A 25,924-nucleotide genomic window follows, 5' to 3' on the forward strand; every position below is an offset into this window, starting at 1 on the left:
AATCACATGTATGTATATGCCTTGCCTTTTAACTGCTGAATGATAATTAACATGTTTTTGAAACCTAGCTTACCCTTACTCTTGTGTGTTGTATGTGTTGTGCTCTTTTCTTTGCGATGATCATCAATTTGGATGTGAGCAAAGGGAGATGAGGCTTCCCTAGAGCAGACATTGGAGGAGACAGATGCATCTGCCCCTAGTTCTTAGGATCCTTCTTAGTTGTCTTAGTTATTTTGAGATACTCTCATGTATATGAAGTTTTAAATTTATGGTCTATTTTGGATGACTGTAAAACTATAACACTATTTACATCTTTAAACTGTTTTATCATATTATAATGTTATCATTCAAGAATATATATTAGCATATAATTTTTGGGATGTTACACTTTATATACAGATGTTTATTCCATAAAAACAATTCGATTATCTAAATTAAATTAAATAAATTGAGTGACATCTATAATGTAAGTAGATCTAAATCAATCAAATTTAATATAAAATTTGAAGAATCAAAATAATAATAATAATAATAACAACATATTTCCCTTATTATTTATTATTGTATATGAAAATTTAAAAGTAGAGTTTTTTTATATAATTTTTGTTTTTATTTGATGTATATTAATCAATTACGCTAAAAAAAGCATTTTTATTAATAGAGTTTTTATGTGCGGATTTTTGGATAAAAATATTTATTTTTTTATTTTCTTTAAAATATAATTTTATATTTATATATAACTGAATCTAATTGATGAAAAATGAACTGACATGTTTACCATTGAGTTGGTTTGATTCTAATTTTAAAAAAATAAATTGAATTAAAATTAATTCGTTGATATTTTATTTTCTCTCGAATCCAATCCAAACTCACGGAAATACCCTAACCAATCTACAAATAGCATATCACATCTAAAATTGTTATATATTATGCTTCAAAAAAAATTGTTTATGGCTATTTTTGAAAAAAGAAAAATCAAACAAACAATAGTAGAATCGAAAAATTTATTATTTACAGATCTTATGTGAAAAAAGTACAAATATACATTCACAAAATAGTCATTTAATAAGTCGTTTGTTAATAATAAATTTATGCTTACAAATATGGACAAATAGAATATTTGGAATATTTTATATTTAATTCAATTTGTGTGTGTGTGTGTATATATATATATATATATATATATATATATATATATATATATATATTTAAAGATATTTACTTTTTTTTATACGTAAGATATTGGCATAAAGTAATTTCGAACTCATAAGTTTTAATAAAAAAATTAAATATTCATTTCGTTTGATTTATTTATTCATTGTTTGTTTTTGTTAATATATTTCAGTTTTACTTGGTATTAATATGAAAGATACTTTTTTATAGATACATAATAATATTTGAAAATATATCATTCTTAATAACAAGAGATAAAGTTTTGTTTGGTTTTTTCAATTATTTCATTGAATGGTAATTGAATGAACGAATATAAATATTGATAAATCAACTAAAATTTAAATTATTAGTGAATTTAAATCCTAAACCCTAAAAAGAAAAAAAAAGTAATAGTCATGAAATTTAAGTGTAAAAGTTAATTAAAATAATAATTGCATTCGAAATAATTCAAAATCGGCAACACATATATGGTCAATACAGTTATTGTTACCTACAGATATACAGTTGGAGTTAATCTGACGTAAATTAATTCAAATATTTTAAAAATTGCACTTAAAATCAATTTAACCTTCTAAACATTTAAGATCATTTTTGTTTTTTTATTTGTAATACTTTAAAAGATTTTTTAGAAGTACTATATAAATTCTTTAATATTTATGTTCCTAAAAAGTTATGAGAATTTACTTGCTAAATCACATAATAACATTAATAATAATAACAATAATAAACTGGAGTTCATATTGCTATTAGTAAACTGCATATTGTACGATAAAAAATAACAGTATTTTCCATCCTGTAGACTTGTGTATCACGCATGTAAAATATTAGAACTGTGGCAAACTACAGGGACCTAAAAAATAGTTTTGCAATTAATTCACTATAAATAATAAATAGCTTTTTAAGAACAAATAAAAAAAAATTATCACCAAAAAGTGACAAAAATATCATTCAACTTGAGTAATGACTCATTTTAGACATCTTTCAAATAAGAGCATACATAAAATTAATGTTTAAAATGGAATGTGAACAGACAACAGTTATCACATTCTATAATTAAATTCTCATCATGTGGTTTTCTGTTATGAGTAATTATCATTATTCAAGACCAAAAACTTGGCAACTTCGAGTTGAAAGGGTGCCAAATAAATGCTGCTAAAATTAGTTAGCCAAAAATATACGAGGCTGGCTTGATTTGGAAGATGAGCGAAGAAATGAATCAATCTAAAGCATTTATCACTGCATCAACTACCTCTTGTGTGGTGCTTGTGCCTCCAAGGTCCTTTGTCCGATATTTACCCTCCAAAATCACCTTTTTAACGGCAGTTTCCAATCGATCAGCAAATGCAGGAAACTGAAGATGTCGAAGCATCATGGCCGACGAAAGAAGGAGTGCCACTGGGTTGGCTTTCTGTTGTTCTACTACTTTCTCATTACCAACATTTCCTGCTGAAGCACCTTGTTCAAACACAGCGTGATCAGCCCCGACATTACCTGCAAAAGCCGTGCCATTCATTTCTTGAAATATTCGATTTCGATCTTAATATAAGTAGGTTTAGTATGAATTTTACTCAATAGGGAGGGCAAGGGAGAGGGAACTCTATCTGCTATTTTCGTTAAAACCTCCCCATCTTTCAGCATCATTGCCTCCACCACTGCCCTCACAAATGACACTCTCCATCTACTGACTTCACTACTGTTACTTTCGGTGTTACTATCATTTGGTAACATACATTACTCCAAGTTGTCTCGTGTGGCCATCCACAGCTATTTTTTAATTTGGTTCGGGTTAATTTTCTTTTCATTGAGCACAGATCTCTAATTTAAGTCCCCTTTCTCACAGCCGCACTAGCCCTATCTATCACATCCTTGATCATCTCCATTCACTGACTCTGCTACTATTAGTTGTGACTACCATTTGACAACTCCATTACTCAAATCACAATGGCAGCAGTTGCCCCTAGTGCTGCAACCGAATGTTGTGATAAGCAAATAAACTGCCAGTTTGAACTTTATGACCTCTAATTTTTTTCGTTCCAGTGACACAGTTCATGAACTCTGAACCTAGACTCGACAACTCTAAACCTTAGTCATAGGCACATCTCACAACAACAATGACAATGAGTTATTTAATAAGAAAAATAGAAAAATAGCAACATCATAAAATCAGAATTCTAGAGCTAGAACAAATAATATACTAGTAACTTAGAACCATACCTCCAGGCATGACTCCGGTGCCTCCAGCAATACCTGCCGCTGTATTTGCAACAAGATTCCCATAAAGATTGGGGGTTACCTAGTATGTGGAAAAACAGAACTCGTGAACTTCAAAACCCTTCTTCAGTATTATGAGTGCATTATTAGAAGCAAACAAGCGTTGATCCCTCGTAATTACACAATGAATTAATCAAAAGCTGATAAATAATTGAGATTCAGGATTAAATAGTAAATTTGCTTACCATGACATCAAACTGCTCAGGCTTTGAAACAAGCTGCATGCAGCAGTTGTCTACAATGATTTCATTATACTTGATACCAGGATACCTTGTGGCAACCTCTCGACAAGATTCCAAGAATAAACCATCTGCAAGTTTCATAATGTTTGCTTTGTGCACAGCAGTCACCTTCTTTCTATTATTTAGGTAAGCATACTCGAAAGCATATTTAGCAATGCGCTCTGAACAGAACTTTGTTATTACCTAGCAAAATAATAGTATAAGGCTCAAACATATAAATCATAGTTCATGATGCCAAGGTGCTAACTTCATGAAAAATACACTGAAATATTAACATGAAAAAAAAAATCCAGAGAGAGAATATAAGAGAAATGACTTGTATATAACAACAATAATCCCATAAGAAATCAAGAAATATCTGGATTACATTCACAAATTAACAAAAATCTTCAGGCTAAGAACGTGAAGAAAATGTTAATAGTGGGGCAGCGTGTACACAACTCATACAAAGGACTGAAATGAAACAAATACATAAAATTACTACCATTCTCCACTAATTCAACTACAGCACTAATGATCTCCTCCTTGTTAGCACTTTTCGAGGGCATTCAATAAATGACTAACAATTGCCGTGGATATTAATCCAAGATATATATAGATGCCCTTGGATGCAGTACAGATTTATTATCTACGGTGCTCAGCTAAGGTGACCTATCTCTTAAAACAAATAAGTTAACTATACTATGTTAATTTCCGAGCAGCATTCTCTTTGCCGTTTCTAAGGTGATCAGAACTAAACTTCGCACCTGAAATCTTTTCAAACAACCCCAGGAATTCCTAATTAATTTCTTGATAAAAAAAATTCAAACCCCAGGTCTACAGCAAGTCAAAACAAGTCCCAGATCATGTTAAATAAATTCCTCACGTCTACGCGTATATTGAGTACCCTGCCACCCACAAACCACAACCAAAGCATCAAGAATCTGTAACAAACTGCGATCTCCTTTATCAGTTCTTTCAATTTCATTCCACCTTCTCTACATTATGAACCAAATAGAAACCATTCAACCAAAAAAAAGTACAGAGTATGCCAAAACAAATCTCCAATTACAATGGCAAGCAATGCACTGACGTTTTCACTTATCAACACTCACGAATAACAAATCACTCCCGGCTTGGTTAAGCCATTCACAAATTGAAACTCTGCTAGTTATCGCAATTCAACGCGGCAAACAACAGACAACAGCTTATAATTTAATTAATCGATAGGCAAAAGCTCACTTCCCTTTTTCCCATTATCTCAAATTCAATGAATTGAGCTTAAGGCTGATTATTCAGCCTATTGTTTTCTTAGAGCACAGAGAAACAAAACAAAACGAAGGTGCTCAAACTCGAGTACCTTGAGGCTTTCAACGACGCCGGGAACAACCTCGTGTTCGAGCCCGGAGTACTCGCCCTCTGTGTTTTCTCTGATGACGACTATGTCAACGTTCTCGTGGCGCGTGGGAAGGCCAGGGAGGTTGAAGCAGTTAACGAGCGAAGCGTAGAGATCAAGCTCCTTCCTCAGCTGCACGTTCAGCGAGCTCACACCGCCGCCCATAGGCGTTGCCAGCCCTCCCTTTAAACACACCTTATTCTTCCTAATCGAATCCAGCACCTCCGGCGGCACCGCCTTCATGTCGCCGTACACCTCATACTTCTCGAAGTACACTGGCGCATGCATCGCCTCCATAACCTGCTCCACTGCGCCGGTCACCAGCGGACCGATCCCGTCGCCCGGGATCAGCGTCACCGCCCGCGGGGTGCCGTCGCCGGGCCGAGGCATGTATGTGACGGATCGGGCCGGATTCAGGCGGGCCAGGAGGTGTTTGAGGAGTGGCGCGGATCGTGTCGTCGCCATATACGGTGGCGTGCTAGGGTTGTGGAGTATCGGGTGTGTCTTTGGGTGGCGTGACTAGACTATGTGATTCGAAAAGCCATGGAAAGGTAAAAAAGCGCTGCGCGAAAACGAAGGAATAAAGGAGGGAAATTTTACTCGGTTATTTTTTTTAGTTTAATTTAATTGTTTCATTTCTTTAATGAAAATAAATTAAAAGAATATATGTATAACTAAAATTTATGATTTTAAACATAAATAAATCTATAAAAAATGGATATATCATTGCACTTTACTTTTATTCCTACTGACTGAAAAACGACATTTAAAAAAATAAATACTTTAATAATTTGTAAAAACTACATAAGAAAAAAATAATAAGGTATAAAACATTTGTAATTTTATACTGTAAAAAAGCCGAATCACAGTATTTTTAGTTAAAATTTAGATTAAATATATTTTTAGTTTTTTTAGTAAAATTAGAATTAGTTCGAAATTTTAATATATTTTAATTTCTAAATTTAAAAATTAAAATATATAAAATTTTATATAAAAATAAACTTTATTTTTAATTAAAATTCAGGACTAAAAATTTAATTAATTTTTAAAAAATTTATTTGCACGGAAACTCTGTTCGATCACCACTTTATTTCCTTTCTTACTGGGGAAAGCATACAACTCTTAAAAGGTGATTCGTATTTTGTAAAATTAGAAGAAAATAAATTGTTACCACTAAATATTATAATTAAAAAGTCATAAAAATTATAAAATTAATTAAGATGAGTTTTAATTTATCTTTTTCTATTCATTTGATGTTAGAGATATTAATATATTTTGCAAATTTTAGATACTTTCTCTATAATCGAGTTGTATCCTTCTTATAATTCTATAGTTTCCGGGAATTTGATAGTCATTTATTATATTTAAAGCAATTGGTCCAGAGTTAAGCAAGAGGGTTGCGTGAATCCACAGTCAAGTCAACATACACAAAACATTAATATAATAATAAATGTGTAATAATTTCAATCTATTGACATTTAGAAACTGTTATCTCTTTTTGTTATTTTTGATAAATTTTTTACTTGGGCCTTTGAGAATGACATGTTCCATGGGTCAATCTTAAACTATTTATAAACTAAGTTGGTTATTGCTTCCTGCAATCCCACAATCATGGAATAGACTCAAACACCCTCCACTTTTGCACTAGGTTGTTATGTAACTATCACTTTCATCATCATTCCCTGTTATCGTGGTCTTTACAGAAAAAGAAAAAAAAGTGGAAGAACACTATAAAAATAAAAATAAAAAAATGTGAAAAAATATTGTTTCATAATATATTTCATGTCTTTTGAAAAAAATTTTAAAACACATTTCATATAAGAGTGTTACGAAAAATTTGCTTTGAAAGAAATTAGGTTTAAACCTTTTTTATTCTCATATTTGTTAGTAAATCTTAAATGGGTCTTCCTTTTTTAAACGGTCAAAATTGGGTTCATATATTTATAAAATTGAGTCAATTTTGTCCTTTTCGTTAAATTATGACAAATAGCGTTAAGAAATGTTGAGTTGTATTTTTTTTAAATAATATGGCATTGTTAATTAATTTGAATGGATTATGTGTTAATTCTACATGGAAAAGTAAATTTTTTATGGTCTTGGATCTACGGCTTCTTCTCTGTCTCCGACGTGAATTTCTTTACCGGCTTGTGTCCGTCGACTGTGGGTCGAACTTTGTTGCCTGTCGGGACAAGCATTGGACGCGCGTCGGAGTCGGCGACTGCGAAGTTCATGGATCGGACTTTGGGTGAGCTCGACATTGCAAACCCAACACTCAAAAACTTTTTCTCCGAACTTACTCTCATGTCAATGCCGAATTCAAAATTCAAATTTTAAACCTTCTCAAACAAAACAAAAAAGATATTTGTTTTTCGATGACTAAAATCTTGGGATTTTGAAATTTTAGTAGTGTGATTGCTTGGCAGGTTCGAAGATTGGTGATGATTTTTCATGGTGGCTCTTGAGATGCGAAGTGATGGTGCTGATTTGAAGTTCGCGATTTTGGATTTTAGGGCTTATTTGCAAGTTCGATTTGCGGCTTGAGCTAACGGCTTCAACAGGAAAATCTTGCGGGTCGAAAAGGTTTCTCCTTTCTTTCTCCTTTGCCCTTCGTTAATGCCTTCTCCTCTTACTCTCATAATAAGGTTTGTCTCTTTCTTAGGGTTTCCTCATTCTTTGGCTGCTTCTTCTGTGTTTTTTTTTTCATTTATTTTTTTATTGCCCCAAATGTGTAATTGAGACAGAAGAAGAAAAAGAAGAAGAAGAAATTGGAGGGTTGGTGTCGTTATCACCGTCGTAGACGGCGCGTTCAGGCAACAAGCTGGCACGAGATCTGCGACCTGTGGATTCTAGTTCCAATCGTCATAGTAAGTTCGATAAGGACAAATTCGTCAATGTGTAGGTTCTCATTCGTTGTAGGTCACTAAGTCCAACTCTAATTTTCACTTCATTGAGTTCAGTTTGCGCGTGACTCGTTGAAAGTCGTTGATGGAGTTTACTTTGCTTCTGCTTTTGTTCAGGCCGTTGGGTGAAGATGAAGCGAGGTTCAACACGCCGATTGTGATTTCATGTAACGAAAGTAGAAGAGAGGTTTCAACTGTGCAAATTATAGCCAACAAACAGATCGACAAAACCTTCGCATTTGACAAGGTTTTTTTGCGATTTGCTTTTTTATATGATGACTTTTTTGGTAATGCATATTTTGAGGAGTTACTGGTTTATTGTTTGGATGTGGATTACTCTGGATTTTATGAATTCTTCATCCTGGTGAGAGTAATTATATTCTTGAACTTAATATGGAATGATCGAGTACACAATGGAAGGAGGTGTAAGAAAAAAGGTAATATTTTTTTTCTGGTTGGGTCAGAAGAAGATGATGGATACGGCGAGGTTGACGGTGGAAGGTTGTGGCTTAACGGTGTTGATAGTTGTGTAGCACAGTGGTGGTTCTGGCAAGGATGGTGGCGATGCATGGCTAACTACGGCTAAGGTTTCTATGGAGAAGACGAAGTTAATAGGTGGGAGATTTTTTTTTTTTTGTGAATGGAAATTTTTGATGGTAAGAATTTACTTTTTCGGTTTAATAGTTCAGTAGGTCCCTATTTTCATCCTGAATCTCAATTACGTTCTTTTCTTTTTCGAAATCTCAATTGGATCCTTATTTTTGTAAAATTGAAGCAATTAAAGACCTGTCGTTAAATTAAACAAACGGCCGTTTAAGTTTAACCTACGTGGTATGGTTTAGGGTTGACGTGTGAAAATGACATATTTTACCATGATTTCAGTGATGAATCAAGAGAAATTGTCAACCCTTTCCTAACTTTTTACCTTGTAAATCCTTGTTTTCTTTTAGTTTGATTAAGTGGTTGCACCCCAAGCTTTAATGAGATATTTTGCTCACTAATCTTTGCTTTTATGTGCTTAAGGTAATTGGAAGAAGTCTATGCATCAAAGGAAGGCACTGGAAACCAAGAAAAGCAAGAAAAGCAACAAAAACGAAGAATCAAAATTCTGCTGAAATCAGGCTCGAGCCTCCCCAGTTTTGGGGGGCTTGAGCGCCAGTGCATCAGCTCCTGAAGAGTGACTGACGTGCGTCTGAGCGCCCCAGTTTTGGGGGGCTTGAGCGCCAACTTTGCTGATTTGGAAGATTTGCCCTATTTCACTTGGAAGCGCGAAGAGCTTGGGATCTTTTTGCACCCAGACGTGTTTTCTCTCTGTGGGAGCTCTTGGAGGCAAGCTAGGAGCTGTGGGAACAGTCCATCTTCTTCCTTGGGTTTTCTTCCTTCTTCCATTTCTTCCATTTTTGTAAGCTTGAACTCTCCATTCATGGAGAGCTAGTTCCATTATTGTTGGGGGATTGATGTAACCACTAAACTCTTATGTAAAGCATTTTGTTTTGAATGAATATATACCTCTTTCATTGATTGTTAGTGTTTAATTCCTTCTCTTAATGCTTGTTGTGAAGTTGCTACCCATGACATGATTTTAGGGTTTACTTGATATTGGGAAATGTTGGGTAAATCTTGACTTGGGTTAAACACCTAAAGGAAATAGTATCTAGGGATAGAATTAGGACCTTTGGTTGTCTTAAAATCTNANTTCTTAATGCGGAAATAATCGTTAGGTTTTCCAAGGGATTGAAGTCTAATGAGGAAGTCTAGGCTCTTGCTACCAAGAGATTGGGGTTTGAGTAAAGTAGTAGATTGACATTGACACATTAATGAAGAGGAAGTGATTTTCTATGCATAAGAGTGAAGTAGGTGAAATCATACCCCCAACAATATCATTCCATTTCATTTCTAATCTCTCCATTTCAAAGTGTTTGAGTGCTTAAGATCACTTTTATCATTTANGNTTTATANTTACTTNAANTNCACNAAAACTCAAATTATGGAAACATTCTTTAGTCTAGGTTAGTTAGAAATTATACGATTGTCTAGTTACACGAGTCTCTTGGGAAACGATATCCGGTCTTACCGGTTTTATTACTTGAAACGATTTGGTACGCTTGCCAAACCTTCAACAACGTGGCATTAAAATGATTTTGAATTGATTTTTATATTAAAAAATGGATTAAACAAATTTCAATTCAGAGGTATTCAAGGACAAAACGGACAAATCCTTTTTCTTCTTTTCTTCTTCCATTGGAAATGCGAAGAGGAAGAAACCCCTTTTCTTCTTCTTCAGAACCCTAAAACCCCTTCTCAATGATGAACACAACATCATCTGCATCAAGGTTTCGCGACTCTTTTTAGTTTTCTTTTGAATCTTTCTCTTGTCATTTTCTATTTTTAAAATTTGCAAATAGTGATTCGAATGAGCATGCAGTGTGCGACGTCGGAGACGAAGTGCAGCAAGCCGCAGGATGCCGCCACCGGTCGGAATCGTCGGAGGATTCGCCAGAGTCTAAGACCCGACGGAGGGAGCTCATGGCGGCGGCGGCGGAGAAGCGAATAGTGGCGACGATGAGGGTTTTGCCATCATCATTGCCACCAGGGAAGAAAAGTGGTGAATTGGAGAGGAGAGAGGAGTTGCATTTGAAGAATGGTCCCTGTGGAGTTTTGGTAGCTCTGATCCTGTAACAGCAATGGGCTTAGTGCAGCATGAAGGTGGTCCCTGTGGCGTTTTGGCAGTTATACAAGCATTTGTTCTTAAACACATCATTTTCTTCAGTGATGAGTTGAAAGATGTACCACGCCTGCCACAGAAGGGTCTGGGTGCATCGTTTAAAAGTTTGTCTGTTCCATCTTATAATTTTTTTTCACTCACTGAAGGTGTAAGAGTAAGGGCCTCGTAAGAAGTATGGCTGAAATTTTATTTTCATGTGGAAGAATAGAAGGGTTGTGATTGCAACTTTGAGCTTTCGAGAGGATGACATTCCGCATTTTGAAGGGATTACAGAGATGAGGTTATTGCAAAATCACTTCAAGGTCTTTCTATTGAATCTGCCGTCAATCTGAATAAATTCGTGGAGGAGAAAAGGATTTAGGGATTTGAAGGGATTTATGCCACCAAGTATGGTTTCTTTTCTACCAAGAATGTCTTAGTTTCTTAATAGCTTGATCAGGAGAAAAGGATTTAGGGATTCTTCAAGCTTCTCAAGACTCGCAGTGGTGTCTCCGTTGTGTGCATTCAGTTAAACCCCAATTGGCTCTTCTTGATTTTCTTTTTCAATCTTTATCTTTCATTTTCTTTTTTTGAAAATTTGATGATGAGAATTCTGGATTTTTTTTAGCAGTGAAGCAAGTATAAACTAAATACAATTTGTTGTAATTTTGAGTTGGTATCTCGGTTGGTGGAAGATACAGAAGCAATGGAAGATTGAATTCAATAAAGGGGCTGCACTTGAATTTTTAGATTTTGCCCATTTTGTCCTTTTTTAAATCTGAATTTACACTTGTGCAATCCAAATTTTTAATACAAAATTCAATTTTAATGCCACGTCAGACTAATGAAACGGTCGTTTGTCTAATTTAACGGTAGACCTTTAATTGCTTTAATTTTACAAAAATAAGGATCCAATTGAGATTTGGAAAAAGAAAGGGACGTAATTGAGATTCAAGGCGAAAATAGGAACCTACCGAACTATTAAACCTACTTTTTCACGTGGAATTAACAAATAATTCATTCAATTTAATTAACAATGCCACGTCATTTTAAAAAAAGTACAGCTTGACATCTTTTAACGTTGTCAAAACTTAACGGAGGGGGTAAAATTGGCTCAATTTTACAAGTATATAGACCTAATTTTAATAGTTTAAAAAACGAGGACCCACTTGAGATTCACCAAAAAATAAGAGGATCAAAAGAGAGTTTAAACCAATAAATTATATACATTTTGGAAATTCTATTATGAAAAGCTTATTTCAAAATGCATTTAATACATTTTGGAAATTCTATTTTGAAAATGTTATTTCAAAATTTTCATAAAGCTTTCTTCAAAAAGTTTTCAAAACATGTATTGTGAAATTCATGGTCAGATAAGATAAAATGGTCATTTTGAAATTTTGAAAGGGTGAAAAAAAATTTGAGTGTGCATGAAGTGAAAACCAAATAAGTTTTCTTGTTATTGTCCCATCAAATAAGTAAACTAAGTTTTATCCCCCAACGATCCCTTTAATGTAGATTAAAATTAGGATAAGAGGAGTTTATCTTATTACAATAATTCTTAAATATTTTTCATAACTGCACGAGTTTTTAAAAACAAATTTATCTAGAATATTTTACATTAATTATAAATTAGTTCATACTTAATTTTTTATTATTTACAATTTGGATGGAAAGATTATGATCTAACTCAACTTGTCCGACTAGACTAACTTAACCTAATTTGGGTTTTGCCCAATTGGATATTGTTTGACAAGAGTTTAACCTTAGTCAATTTTTTCTCAACTTGAATTAAATATACATGATTTAAACTTAACACAAAATCAACTCGATGTGGGTTCAATAAGACTCAATATGATATTGATATGACTTAACTCAATTCAATTAAAATTCAATTGGACTTGATTGGGCCTAAATCCACTCAACCAAAAATTGGTTCAATTTTACTCTACCAAAAGTGATTTGGACTTGACTCAAAATAGACCAAAATACACTCAACCTAAGGTGGATCGTTTTTACAAGGCCTAATGTAGCCTAAATGGACTCGATCAAACATTAGCCTAACTAGACTTAATTCATCATGGTCCAACTTTACCTGACCTAATATGGACACAAATTTAATCAATCTAATGTAGATTCAACATGACTTGACTCAAAATGAGTTTGGATCAATTCGACTTAAGGTGCAACAAACTTAACTCTACCTAAAATGGTATGGACTAAACTCAAGTTAAGGTGGCCCAACCAGACTTAACCCTCAACCTAATATGACTTTGTCACAGCTCGGCCTGAAATGTGTTTGACTCAAATTTATCTGAACCTGACACAAACCATGCTTACCTTAGCATAATATGGACCTATATTGACTTGCCTTAAGGTGGTCCGATTCAATTGAGCCTAATGTGGTCCTAAATCAACTTGGTTTGAGGTTGTCCAAACTTAGCTAAACCCAAGGTGGGCCTAAAAGGATTTGATTCAAGGGGATTAGATTCAATTGAGATTAAGGTGGACACCCATGTCAACTCGGCTTGATGCAAGCCTAACTCAACTCAACTTGAAGTTGGACAAAATAAGTTGATCCAAAGGGGTCTAACTTAACTAGGTTTGTTGTGGGCCTAACTTAAATGGATTAAATATGGATCTGGCTCTACTTGGTTTGACATAGACCCAACTCAGTTGGGCCAAGTGGGTTTTGCTCAACTTTGTTTGAAGTTTGTCTAACTCAACTCAATCCTATGTGGGTTTAACTTAACTAACCCTATATGGGCTTGACATAACTCAATCCTTTGTGGACAAAAATTAACTAGGCTCCCATGGGTTAGGTTTAACTCGTTCTAAATGGGTCCCACTCGACTTCATCCAATGTGGACTTAATTCAACGCAACATGATGTGAATCCTATCAACCTTTACGTGACGTGAACTCAACCTTGCATAAGCTTAATTTGAATGACCTATTTTGAGCCTAACTCAACCCTCTTTATCATCACTTGGAAGTGACTTAAATAGGCATGCTCTCTTCCCAACTCAACTTGACTTAAGTACTGTTCAACTTTGCCAACATGTGTTTAATCGATACAACTCATCCCAACTTGATTTAACTTGCTCAAATTTATACTTTATTTGACTAAAACTTAGTCTAACTTAAGTCTTAACCTTTGTTCAACCTGACTTAAATTAGACCTATATTGATTTGACCTAAACTTTATCAATCTCTATTTAAACTAAATCTTCACTAATCAACTTCAGATGATATTAACTTGACCTAACTTAACCTAAGTTCGTCAACTTTGATTAAATTAAATTTAGTTTTGAACCAAGTAAATATATTTGTATAAAGATTTTTCTAAGTAAATATATTATTTTATTTTAATTTTTAATTAAGTTGTCTACTTTAAAAACGGTCCATTTACTGACCTTGATCTCTGTAGTTTTTGTTGTCATTTTAATTTCATAAATTTGTTCTTATGTGAAATTTATGAATTTTTAGATTTTTTTTAACCTCGTCACATGTGTATTAATTAAGTTATATGACGGAACCAGATAAATAGATTTAAGAGAATCAGACTTGAAAATAAAAGAAAAATATTAATATTTTTATTTTCACAAAATTTATTCAATTTTATTGAAAAATTGATTATTTAAAATAATATGAAGTGAATAAAATTCGAATAAATTGATAACAACTAAATCTTTTATAACTTAATTGTTAAATATTTATTTTTTCATGTTTTGCATGATCAATTCTAAATTTTTAATATTTGTCTTTTTATACTTCTCAAAATTTGCAGAGATATTTAATGTATGTTATTTATATATAAAAAAACATTAATATTTTTTATGTGTAATTAAATCGAAAAATTGAGTGGTACAACTAAGTCGAAGACATACTATCATTACAAGAAAAATTGTATAGTTAAGGTTTAAACCCTTTTTGGTCCCTAAGTTAAATTCTGATGTTCATTTTAATTCCCGTTTTTAAAAATGTCAACCTTTAGTCCCTATGATATGAAAAATGTATCAAATCAGTCCTCATGACAACCTATAGGGACTAAAGGTTGACATTTTTAAAAGCAGGGACTAAATTGAACATCAGAACTTAACTTAGGGACCAAAAAAGGGTTTAAACCTATAGTTAATTAACCAAATTCTTACTTATTTCGAGAGAGAAACACTACCATATGGTATAAAACACTTTAAAAAAATTAAGCATGGAGAAAATAAATCGACATACAATATAGTTTATAAGAAATAACAATATTTTCGTCATCATTTGGTTTGTTTATAAGGAGGCTTCGAAAAGGGTTTTATACAGTTCCATGACGATGGATGTCAAAGTGTTTTAACCAATGTTTGTTAACAAAATGATGAAGATAAAGTTTTGATGATGTGTAAATTAAGTCAAGAGAAATCAAGATTCAAAAAAATCTTATGAAGACTTGTATTAGATTTTCAGTGGTTTTGATTCCATGTACTTTCATATTATATAATTGATGTTTAGAGTCAAAATCACACTGTTTTAATCGATTAAACCTAATATTCATCGATTAAACAGAGTAAAAGTTGAAAACTCAAACTATCTCTGGAATAATAGATTAAAATACCTTTTAATCGATTATCTAATAGATTAATTTGTGGATTAATCGATTAAAGGTGATCGTTGGAGTTTTCTAGCCGTTGTACTCATTTTAATTGATTAACAAGAATACTAATCGATTAAAAGCGTTAAATGGCTGGAAACGAAGAACGAAAGAGTTTTTACCTGAGTCTATAAATAGTCTCTCATTTTCCTTCAACATCAACTTTTTCCCTATGCTCTGTAATTCAGAAATCATTGTGAATTGTGTGTTCTTGTTCGGCTTGAGAAACTCTCGTTTATGGAGCTGGTGAAGTGTTGCTATGGTGAGAGAAGAATAGTTGGTTCATCCTTGGTGCGTTTGAGGAGGTGTTTGGAAGAGGAAGTCATCCTTTGTAAAGTATCCAGAGGAAGTGTTTCATCCTTTATGAAGACTCAAAGGAGGTGTTTGTTCTTCGTGAAACATTCAGAGAAGGTGTTTGTCCCTTGGTGTGTTTAAGGGAAGCGTGTCTCATCTCTTGTGGTATCAAAATAGGTGTTTTCTAAACTTTTACAAATTGTTTCTTTGTGATTGTAATTTGTAATTGTTTTGTAATTAGTGAATTCTTTATCTTGTTTTTGAGAGACGACTTTAATTGAGTAGAAATTAAAAGATACATGTTTGTATTAAAACTTTATTGTTCATGCTAACTATTCCACCGCAACCACTGTGATAATGTTTAGTAATTTTTAATCTAAATTATTAGGATCTATAATCTCTAATATTCCCTGTTATTAAATTGTTTACTATCATAATTGGTAATTTGACTTAATTATTAGTAACAACAATCATTTAAACATGTAGGATTAGAAGGACATTTCATAATGAATAAGAATTTATTTCAATGGAAAAGATTATTAAGAGTATTCATATTCTACGTATAATTGCTCACACTGAAATATGTTATATTTTTTTGTGACTAATCTATGATAAAGTTAAAAAAAAAAAATTGTGAATACATTATCCATTAAGGAAAAATTATAGAAAATAAATTAGAGAAGTTTAGCAACAACGTTGTTGCAATAATATTGAAGACAACAGAATTTCTTTTGGTGTGGCAGTTACAATTTCAGACACAATGAACTAAAAAAAATATAACACTGCCATTAACTTTGTCACTTGTAACATTAACTTCTATTCTCCATTTTCTTGTAATGATATAAGAATTTTGTATTTTTTTTTTACTTATGAACTTTAATTGATATTTATTATAATTTTAGCCTATACATAAAAAAAAAAAAAAAAAAACTTATCCTAAATTTTTTTTTTCTTGAGTTGTATGCATGTTTAAAATAGGAAATGGGTTTTCGTCCCCTAGACAAGAAATTAAGAATTTAATTTTTGTTTTATAGAAATGAAATCAATCTATTTTGAGGACCGTATTAGATAATGCATACGATAAGGGACAATCCCTGTGAAAAAAAAAATTAAAACAAATACTATTGATGAATTTATTTTAAATTAAATAAAACGAATGCTATAATACAAAACATATATAGTTAAAAAGGGGTTTCGCTCTGTAAAGCATAAAAAAAAAAGAATCGGATTTGTTCTCAAAATATATCTATTTAAAAAAAATTAGTCAAATAAACTTATTTTATTTTAATTCTTAAACTAAACTCATTTTGTACATTAAGAAATTAGTCACGGAGAAACAAACTTTTAGCATTGGTTTTTCTAAAACCGAATTTTAACTGATTTTTCGAAAATTAAATTCTCAACGTATTCACTCCTTCGTCAGAAAATCAATCAAAATTTAATTTTCAAATAACTAATTTTTAGTCCGATTTAATTTTCAAAGAACTGACTTCTAAGCCTTTTTTTTCATTTTTTTAAATTAAAGAAAGAAAATTAAAAAAAATATATATATAAAAAATTTAATCTGTAATTAAGTTCTCAACATAAACAAAAAAAAATCATCTTTAAAAATTCAAGTAAATAACAATGAATTTGCTAAGTCTTTTTCTTCGGAAAATGCTTATCTTTTAGTGGCTTGTGCATGCTTTACAAGTCACTTTTTTTTTCTAGTAAACAAAAAGAGACTTTAAATTCTATGCGTGGAACTCTACACTGATTTGGCTTAAGACTTGTTTAATGAAGTTGTAGTGATTTGTATTTTAAATATAGACTTAATATCTTTTTTAAGTCATATTTTTGTTTGAGTGAACTCATTCTTTTAGGGATTGTCCAGTTTTTATTATTTTTGTTTAATTTAGTTTTTTTATTCTATTAAGTGTTCATATAATTCACCATTGAATGACCTGTTTCATTTTTTTTTACTACCACATCATCTTATCTTTTTCCTACAATTCTCGATTTCTTCAGGATGGAGGGTTTTCGTGTTTCTGGTTCATGGTGACTCTTGAAAGCGGATATTAAAAATACCCGCGAATAATAAATATCCACGGGTGATTTTATCCACAAATACCCGTATCCGAATATTTTTTTGTTATCCCTAATTGTGACATGTAACGATGGGGAAGAAGATTTCGATAACCGAAAAAGGTCATTCCTGAATTGACAACTCAAATAGACACGACTCACTATGAAAAATAATCAAACAAAAATTACAATAATTAAAATCAATTTGAATATTATAAAAATCAAAAAACACCAAACAAAATCAAACAAAACTGATGAAAATAAAAACAATCTATTAAGCCTTAAATATATTAACTTTTTTATTTAGTTAATCGTATATTGAATCAATTGGTATTTTTGTCTATTTTTAAAAAGTATATATCTTTTAAATGAATGTCATATTACTAAAATTAAATTATTATTATTTTATTTATAAAGTATAATTCATGTATGTGTTTTAGTAAAACAGTATTTTTGACTATTTAAAATATAATTATTACTTTCTAAAAGAAGTTTATCCACAAACTTATACATTTAGATCATAATTATTTTCACTTTACCTGATATCTATTGTACAAATTTTTAAACAAGTTAATTGAGTCGAATTCGTTTTAACAATTATAACAATGACCCAAAGGCTAATATATAGCAAAAAATGCTTTATTTCTTATAATATAATTAACAATTTTGAGTTTTATTAATATTCATTCCAAAAAATAAACATGTACATAAAAAATTAATATTTAAGAACATACATTAACTACTTATCTATAAAAATGACAATGAGTTCGGTAATGTTTTCTTGTTATTTGTTTTACTTGAAAAAATATATTCCATTATATGTTTTATTATTTTTTAGATATTGATGAAAATATTCTCGTGATTATTTACCTTTTTAAAATTTTAAATAAAATAATTTAAAAACAAATATTTAGAATATAAAATTAGATAAAAATAAATAAATTTTAAATATAGTTAAAATTAAATTATTTAGTAAAATATAAATATATTTGGTCATTTCAAAAAACAAATTTAAATGAATTGTATCAAAATTGTAAATATTTAGAAACAATCTTTTATAAAATAACCTCAATATATTATATATGAATAAAATAAATAAAAATATATAAATTTTAATTTTAAATCTATTTTGATGATTAATATATTTTCTATCAATAGTGTTTCTGAATGGGGTATCAAGTATCAATTTTTCTAGTTTTATTATGATGCCTTAAATCTTGATCGTTCAACAGATCGTTTACTATTTTAGAACCTATGTGTGTTGGGATGTAAACAAATTCTCACATTGAAAAAAAAAAAGAATTGATCATGAATTTATATATACATAAATACCTCTAATGGTAAGATGTTTTTTAGTTTATATATATATAAATACTCAAATAATATTCATATTCGTTTCATCAACAAACCTGATAATATAATTAAATGTTTTTACTTATTATTTATTATGAATTTTTCCAAGTAATGTTGGCGAATTTTTTTACACTCCTGTACCATAGAGGGCCAGTCAAAGATCAGCCGAACGCCCAACAACCCCAGGCGTCCGGCGCGAGACATACACGTGACCGGTAGTTAGGAGTTAGGGTTTACAGAGGGTTGTCATCTTCGCGGTAACAAGGTGAAAAGTAACTGGTTACATTTAATGCACATTTATTTCACTCTTTTTTTATCTTTACCCTCTTTACCTAATATTTGACACTGACTTGAGCGTCGGAGTGCCATTAGCAAGTACCCGACCGGATTCAACAGAAGGTGAGCATTCCACGCTAGAGGACAACCGGGCAGGAGAGTGAAAGACCAGACGGTTGACAGCATAAAATTGTACAGGAAGATCTAGAGACATTTCCAACTAGAGCAACTCCTAATGATATATTAGATGCGTTAATTTATTTATTTTAATTATGATTAATATTTATAAAAGTGATTGATTATTTTACTAATATTTTGAAGGGTGGATTATTATATTCTTTTTTTTGTAGTGGTGATGAGTCTGATGAGCTTGGGAAAAAATGTCTTTGGACGTTTACAAGACTACATACAACAGAAGCAAGTAGTGATGTTGAGCTTTTACTGTGTATATCATAACATAAAGAATAAAAAGGAAGCATTTCATGAAGATTTGCATCGAACACAACAAATTATGAATGAAAAGTGAGTTGTGGAAAATTGACGGTGCCTCTTCCACTACTTGACCCAGCTAGAAGACAAGACAACTTCATTTCTTAATAATCACTTTGTCATATAACATTTTATTGTGCTCAATCATTCTCTGCTTTTGCCAAACTCAAATTCAACTCACGTTCGTTTTCTTTGTAGTTTTTTTCCCATGGCTTTCTCCACTGTCAACTCAATCATGTATTGTATATTTTATTATCGATATTATCGCATACTTTTATATTTATTTTTTGAACAAAATATAAAGATAAAATAATCATAAAAATTTAAATTTTTATATTTTTTTGAAAAAAATAAAAAATAAAAAAAATCATGTCAAATGAATGTAAAATATTTAAGTCAGTCAATAAATATTTTTTTTTTTACTTTCTTTCCTTACTATTCACTCTAACTTTTGCTATCAATTTTATTAATGACATGTAAATTTTCATATTTCTTGTATGTTTCAATCATCTTAACTAAAATTAGAGGTAATAAGTGATAAGTCTACTCAGATATAATGTTAATGAGAAATGAATTTAATTCAAATATAAAGAATTCACATATTTATAGATTTATGAGTATCAAAATTGGAATATCAATTAATAGATTTTTTTTAAGAATTCATTAAAGATATATCATAACGTATAAGAGAATTATACTCTCTTTAATAAAAAAATCTTAAAATAAATAACTTACGGATTTTTTTCTCAATCTTTCTTATTTATATTTAATATTATCTGACAATCGGGTGAATTAGTTATTAAAACCAAATAATTTTAATGATATTTAGATATTCACTTAAAAACTGATGAAACATGAATCCAATTCATAAAAAGATCAACTTATAAAACGATTGACGCCATTTTCAATAATTTAAATCAAATTTCATAATATTCTACTATAAAAATATAAAAAAAAAAAATAAATAGCAGCCTAAAGTATTTTCATTAAAATTTTTACATATTGTGGAATTTAAGTTTATTATATAATTACTATTACCAAGTGATGTATGACTTTCTAAAGTATATTATTTTAACTAATTCAATGTATTTGTCAAATAATTCAGAGATTATAGTATTTTTCTAATGGTGATTCTATGTTTAATTAAGTAAAGAAGATTAACAGTAAAACTATTCATAAAAAGAATAACACTGTAGTACTTTATTCCTTATGAAAAAAAATGAGAGTTAACATATAGGGACAAGACATGCGCGCAACCTTACTTTATTTTTTTCATTCATGATTTTGAAAGTTGTCTGTCTGGGCATGTTGAACATCCTCAGCCATTCACAATTCCACATTTTTTTAGCTAGTTGCTTTCATATTTTTTTCATCACCACCTCTCCTTTATCATGATTACACAGTAATCTTTTCAACATCATCCTTATTTTTCAATTACTTTATTATTATTATTATAATATTATTATTTTGAGGAGCAGGGAAATCTTAGTATGTAACTAAATAGTTAACAATCACAAGAATTAAATTTAATTTCTTAGCACTACCTTTTCTTGTAGGTTAGAACAGTTAGGGCGGATAGAGGTGCAAACACAGCGCAAACGCCACCATCTAAAGCAGAGCACGAGGAGAGGACCACCGCAATCTCACGACGGTTTATCTTTCTCTCCTATTTAAACCTTAGCCATGGCTTGTCTCAGCCGCCACCACCACCGCGCCTGGCTCACTACCCAAGACATGCTCCAACGCTGCCCTCTCTCCGCTCACCACCGCCTTCTCCACGATGACGCCGACTCAAACCCCATTAACGTCCCCTCTCTCTCCTCCGCCTACCGTCTCTTCCCCGTTTACGCCATGGGCGCCCTCGACCCCACACCCGAACCCGAATTGGACGGACCCGATCCTATTTGGAACGCTGTCAGAGAGGAGGCAAAGCTCGAGGTGAATTCAATTAACTCACTCTTTCATTTTTGTTTTAACTGCATTTGTTGTGTTTGTGAAATTGTGTAAGCACCCTGTATGGACGTGCAGGCCGAGAAGGAGCCGATTTTGAGTAGCTTCTTGTACGCTAGTATTTTGGCGCACGATTGCTTCGAACAAGCATTGGCCTTTGTCGTCGCCAACCGTCTCCAAAACGCTACTCTCTTGGCCACCCAGCTCATGGATATTTTCTGCAATGTCATTATGTATGACAAACCTATCCAACGATCCATTCGCCTTGATGTTCAGGTCTCTCTCTCTCTCTCTCTCACACACACACACACACCCCTTATTACTTGCATTTTTAGTCTTCCTTATTAATATCAATTGAACTTGATTTATTCCATTTCTAACAAAGCTAGCAGAACACTCAACATGGCATTGACCAATCTTAGTTTTTGGTCACTGTCGTTCGTTCAAATGTTCTATGTTTCTCATCTAGTGCACTGTACTTTCGTACCTCCTCACCGTCATGGTATGCTCTGTGTGCTTCATTAAATAATGGACAGAATTTAGATGGAGGGACTTGACCAACTTCAAAGATTCAAATTACAACTATTAAAATGAGAAACCAAAATCACACATCGTTAATATCAGACAGACTAAAAATTAAAGATAAACGCCACTCTGTGCCATATACTGATTAAGAAATTAAAAGTGATTTTTTTTTTTTTTAATTTGGAAGCATAAAAACCAACTTCGTAATGAGTTTTTACTAGGTTAGTTCTCCCATAATTTATATTTTTTAAATTTCTTCTAGACATTGGTTAACTAAATCCGAAATAAAAATGAAATTAAGTCTTTGATGTAACGCTTGTTGTTTAAAGTGTTTTGGATGGTGCGTGCTGGAGTTATTTCAATTTTCTGTTGGCCGTTTTCTGAACAGGCATTTAAAGATCGGGACCCTGCATGTTTGTCCTATTGCTCCGCACTTTTGTACATGAAGGCAAGTCTCTGTTCTCTTCCAGTTTCCAGTCCTGATACATTGCAGCTGTTCTAATGCACTGTTTATATAATTAAGCGTGATAGTAAAGTTTGACTAACTTCATAATCGCTTTTTAATTTCAAAAAGACTACTTTGAAATTTATAGAACTCCTTTTGACGTTTAATGCTGTGCTATGCCCACAGGGTTATCATGCTCTGCAAGTACATCGAGTAGCCCATGCATTGTGGCACCAGGGACGCAAAGTCTTGGCCCTGGCTTTGCAAAGCCGTGTTAGTGAGGTAATTTTCTAGTTGTTTAACATTAACGAATCTCATAAATACAAGGAAGTTCTGATCATCCACGCCCTTGTCTTTTACCCCAGGTTTTCGGAGTGGACATTCATCCAGGTATATTGGTTTAGTTTTTCCATGCAAATAATGTATGACAAATTACCAAAGAAGTTCGCTTTCTTTATGTTTGTATGATACTTTTGCTTTAGGAAATGTCAGGAAAGCAATTAATTAACAGCTATAAATTTCTATTAGAAGAAAGCAATGTAAGGTAGCAGATAGATTAATGTTATGCTGGCCAACTTATTTTCTGAATAAGGAAAAGAGATTATGAAAGCAGAATGTATCCATGAGGGTTCAATCTTTAAATCTTGTGGCACTTACATAGTTGATTTTTTTACTTTTCATTTTTTACAAAATAATAATCTGATTCTTGTCTTGAAGGATGTTTGCGTCTCTATTGAAGATATTGAAAGCCCTTTGGTTTTGAATATTATTATTGAACTTTGTGTTTCTATGGTTTTTCTACATAGCTGCGAAAATTGGGGAGGGAATTTTATTAGATCATGGGACAGGTGTGGTTATTGGTGAAACTGCTATTATTGGAAACAGAGTTTCATTGATGCACGTGAGTTGTGATTCTTCATTAATTTCTTTTATGATTATGTTTTGGTAGCTCTTATACAAATTTTAATAATCCCAAATTAATTAGTTTTTCTATTATTTCCCAAATGATGTCATTTTAACATATTGATTCTTGCATAAGAGGAAAAGGTTATGAGTTATTTTAATATACATGTTCTTAACAGCTTCATATTTTCTACAAAAAGAGACTGACAGTAAAAATAGTTAACAGCTTTTTTTTATGTTCCCTGTTCAATCCTCCACTGATCCAATACAACTATCCTTAAGATAGTTTCTGAAAAGCTAATCTTATTCTACTTTTCGCCTCTTCTATTTTCTTAATCTCTAAGAAGGGAAAATTTTAAAAAGTTGATTTATAATATTTATTATTATTTTGAATTAAGACTATTTCTAAACAATGGTTTTTTTACACGTCTATTCATTATGCTATTTGCATGATATATCTCATTTTGACAGGGTGTAACGTTAGGAGGCACAGGAAAGGAAATTGGTGATCGCCATCCCAAAGTAGGTGAAGGGGCACTAATTGGAGCTAGTGCAACCATACTTGGGAATATAAAGATTGGTGAGGGTGCGATGATAGCCGCAGGTTCCCTCGTGTTAAAAGATGTTCCTCCCCACAGGTACCAGTGAATATATCTCTCACACAATGTTTAGTACTTGCATCTTCTACCTGGATTCTTTTATGTAATGAAAGATGTTTCTTTTATTGTTTTTGTTGAAATAGAAACGAAAGAGGCATATGTTGAACCCTTAATGTGTATGGAGCACATGGAGTTATGTATTTATAAATAGGAAAATACCATGAGATGATACTAAGTCAGTTACATCTAATAGCTTTAATAACAGAAATATGATAAACTGAATGGGGCATTTCTAACAGTTTCGTTTGCTTTATTTTGTAGCATTGCGGCAGGAATACCAGCTAAAGTTATTAGTGGTCTAGAGGACCATGATCCATCTTTAGCCATGAAGCATGGTAAGCAACACTTGGAGCATGACTTACCCTTGAGAATTACTTCTCTCTCTCTCTCTTGTTAAAGATAAAGGGCTTCGGCTCAAAGTCTCCCTTCTCTTTTGTCCTGTGATTCAATCTATCACTCTGCTAGGACCATTTCTATTATAATTAGTTGGCCTAAAGTTGCTGGTATATAATGATTATAGTGTAACGTGCCTTTGTTACTATGAAAAATTGAAAATATAGTTGAAAAACAAATTTCATTTGTATGATAAGAAATTTACCAATAAAGGACCCCCTTATTCTTATTTTAGTGCATGTTTGGTTTCATGTTTAGTACTTGTTGAATATCCTGCTTTGGTTTCTACAGCCATTTTAACTTGTTTCTTATGATCTTAGCCAATTTTTGTATAAAAGCTGTTATTGCCATCACAATATTTCAGTGTGCATGTCAAGTGATCCTTATTTGGCATAATTTGTGATTCTGCAGATGCTTCTAAAGATTTTTTCACACAAGTAGCTACTAACTTCAGAGATGAAAAGCCCAATGGTTAGCTTTCTTGTCTTCTAATCCTGTTTGAATATGAGAACAAAATTCCACTAGACTAAAAAATTTCACTGATTCAAATTCCACTTGTTGGCGTACTTGTTACATCGTTTATGTTGTTTACCAAGCTTTTTAGTTCCCCCCTTCTTGTCTATCCAAAATCTGAATATCATAAAATGTTCCAGGAGCTCAAAATCCAGATAGAAATGAAGTGAACAATTAAGAGGATCGGCAGCGTAGATCTCATTTGACATTGATTACCTTCAAAGAAGTGATGATATTATATTATAAATAATATTAGAATGTGTATCAATAGTACTTTATACTTTTCATAATGTCAGATTGTGACGCTGAGTGCCGTAGTTGTTGCACCAGTATAACAAATATCTATAGACAAAGCAGATGCTATTTAATCTAAGTTTCTGCCTTTTAACTTCACTTTTTTTGTCCTGTTCAATCTACTATTTAGCTCTTCAAATATATAGTTAATTAAATTTTTCCCATGCAGTTAAAAATCAAAACTCCTGGTTAATGTAGAGGACTTTTTATTTGTATTTTCTTCCCTCTCTTAAAAAAAAAAAAAATCATTTTTCATGTATTGTATAATTTGGCAATGATTATGCGTTATTTATTTAATTTTAACTAAAATTAATTTTAAGAAAAAACTATTAAAATAAGCTTATAACAAAATTAGTCATTAGTATAGAAATGCGTCCTTGTTTTTTATGACGTTGTCTTAACTTTTTATAAATAAAAATATATGAATTGTTATTTTTATTTTATATGATGTTTATTATATGAA

The 25,924-nt window shown here is 31.8% G+C and overlaps 2 protein-coding genes across 4 annotated transcripts; one reads left to right on the top strand and one right to left on the bottom strand.

Annotated features, from left to right (window-relative positions):
* Window positions 1-2,115: 2,115 nt before the first annotated feature.
* On the bottom strand, window positions 2,116-5,630 carry LOC106778084 (isocitrate dehydrogenase [NAD] regulatory subunit 1, mitochondrial). 2 transcript variants are annotated; one of them, XM_014665983.2, is made up of 4 exons: window positions 5,026-5,630; window positions 3,630-3,857; window positions 3,388-3,466; window positions 2,116-2,664 (listed from the first exon to the last, which is right to left on the bottom strand). In XM_014665983.2, the coding sequence occupies exons 1-4, from the start codon at window positions 5,524-5,526 to the stop codon at window positions 2,390-2,392; spliced, it is 1,083 nt and encodes a 360-aa protein (XP_014521469.1). In that variant the 5' UTR covers window positions 5,527-5,630; the 3' UTR covers window positions 2,116-2,389. The 2 variants fall into 2 exon arrangements, with proteins under 2 accessions (XP_014521469.1, XP_014521468.1); XM_014665982.2 differs by having other exon boundaries at window positions 3,630-3,869.
* Window positions 5,631-21,067: 15,437 nt separating this feature from the next.
* LOC106776453 (serine acetyltransferase 2) lies at window positions 21,068-25,579 on the top strand. Of its 2 annotated transcripts, XM_014663911.2 has the most exons (11): window positions 21,068-21,181; window positions 21,336-21,717; window positions 21,808-22,005; window positions 22,643-22,702; window positions 22,886-22,981; window positions 23,065-23,089; window positions 23,506-23,600; window positions 24,074-24,240; window positions 24,523-24,596; window positions 25,066-25,125; window positions 25,308-25,579. In XM_014663911.2, exons 2-11 carry the CDS (start codon window positions 21,463-21,465, stop codon window positions 25,343-25,345), a joined length of 1,068 nt encoding a protein of 355 aa, XP_014519397.1. In that variant the 5' UTR covers window positions 21,068-21,181; window positions 21,336-21,462; the 3' UTR covers window positions 25,346-25,579. The 2 variants fall into 2 exon arrangements, with proteins under 2 accessions (XP_014519397.1, XP_022631365.1); XM_022775644.1 differs by lacking the exon at window positions 21,068-21,181 and having other exon boundaries at window positions 21,292-21,717.
* The last annotated feature ends 345 nt before the right edge of the window (window positions 25,580-25,924 follow it).

The sequence above is a fragment of the Vigna radiata genome, chromosome 11 (assembly GCF_000741045.1).
Source record: "Vigna radiata var. radiata cultivar VC1973A chromosome 11, Vradiata_ver6, whole genome shotgun sequence".
Lineage (NCBI taxonomy): Eukaryota > Viridiplantae > Streptophyta > Magnoliopsida > Fabales > Fabaceae > Vigna > Vigna radiata.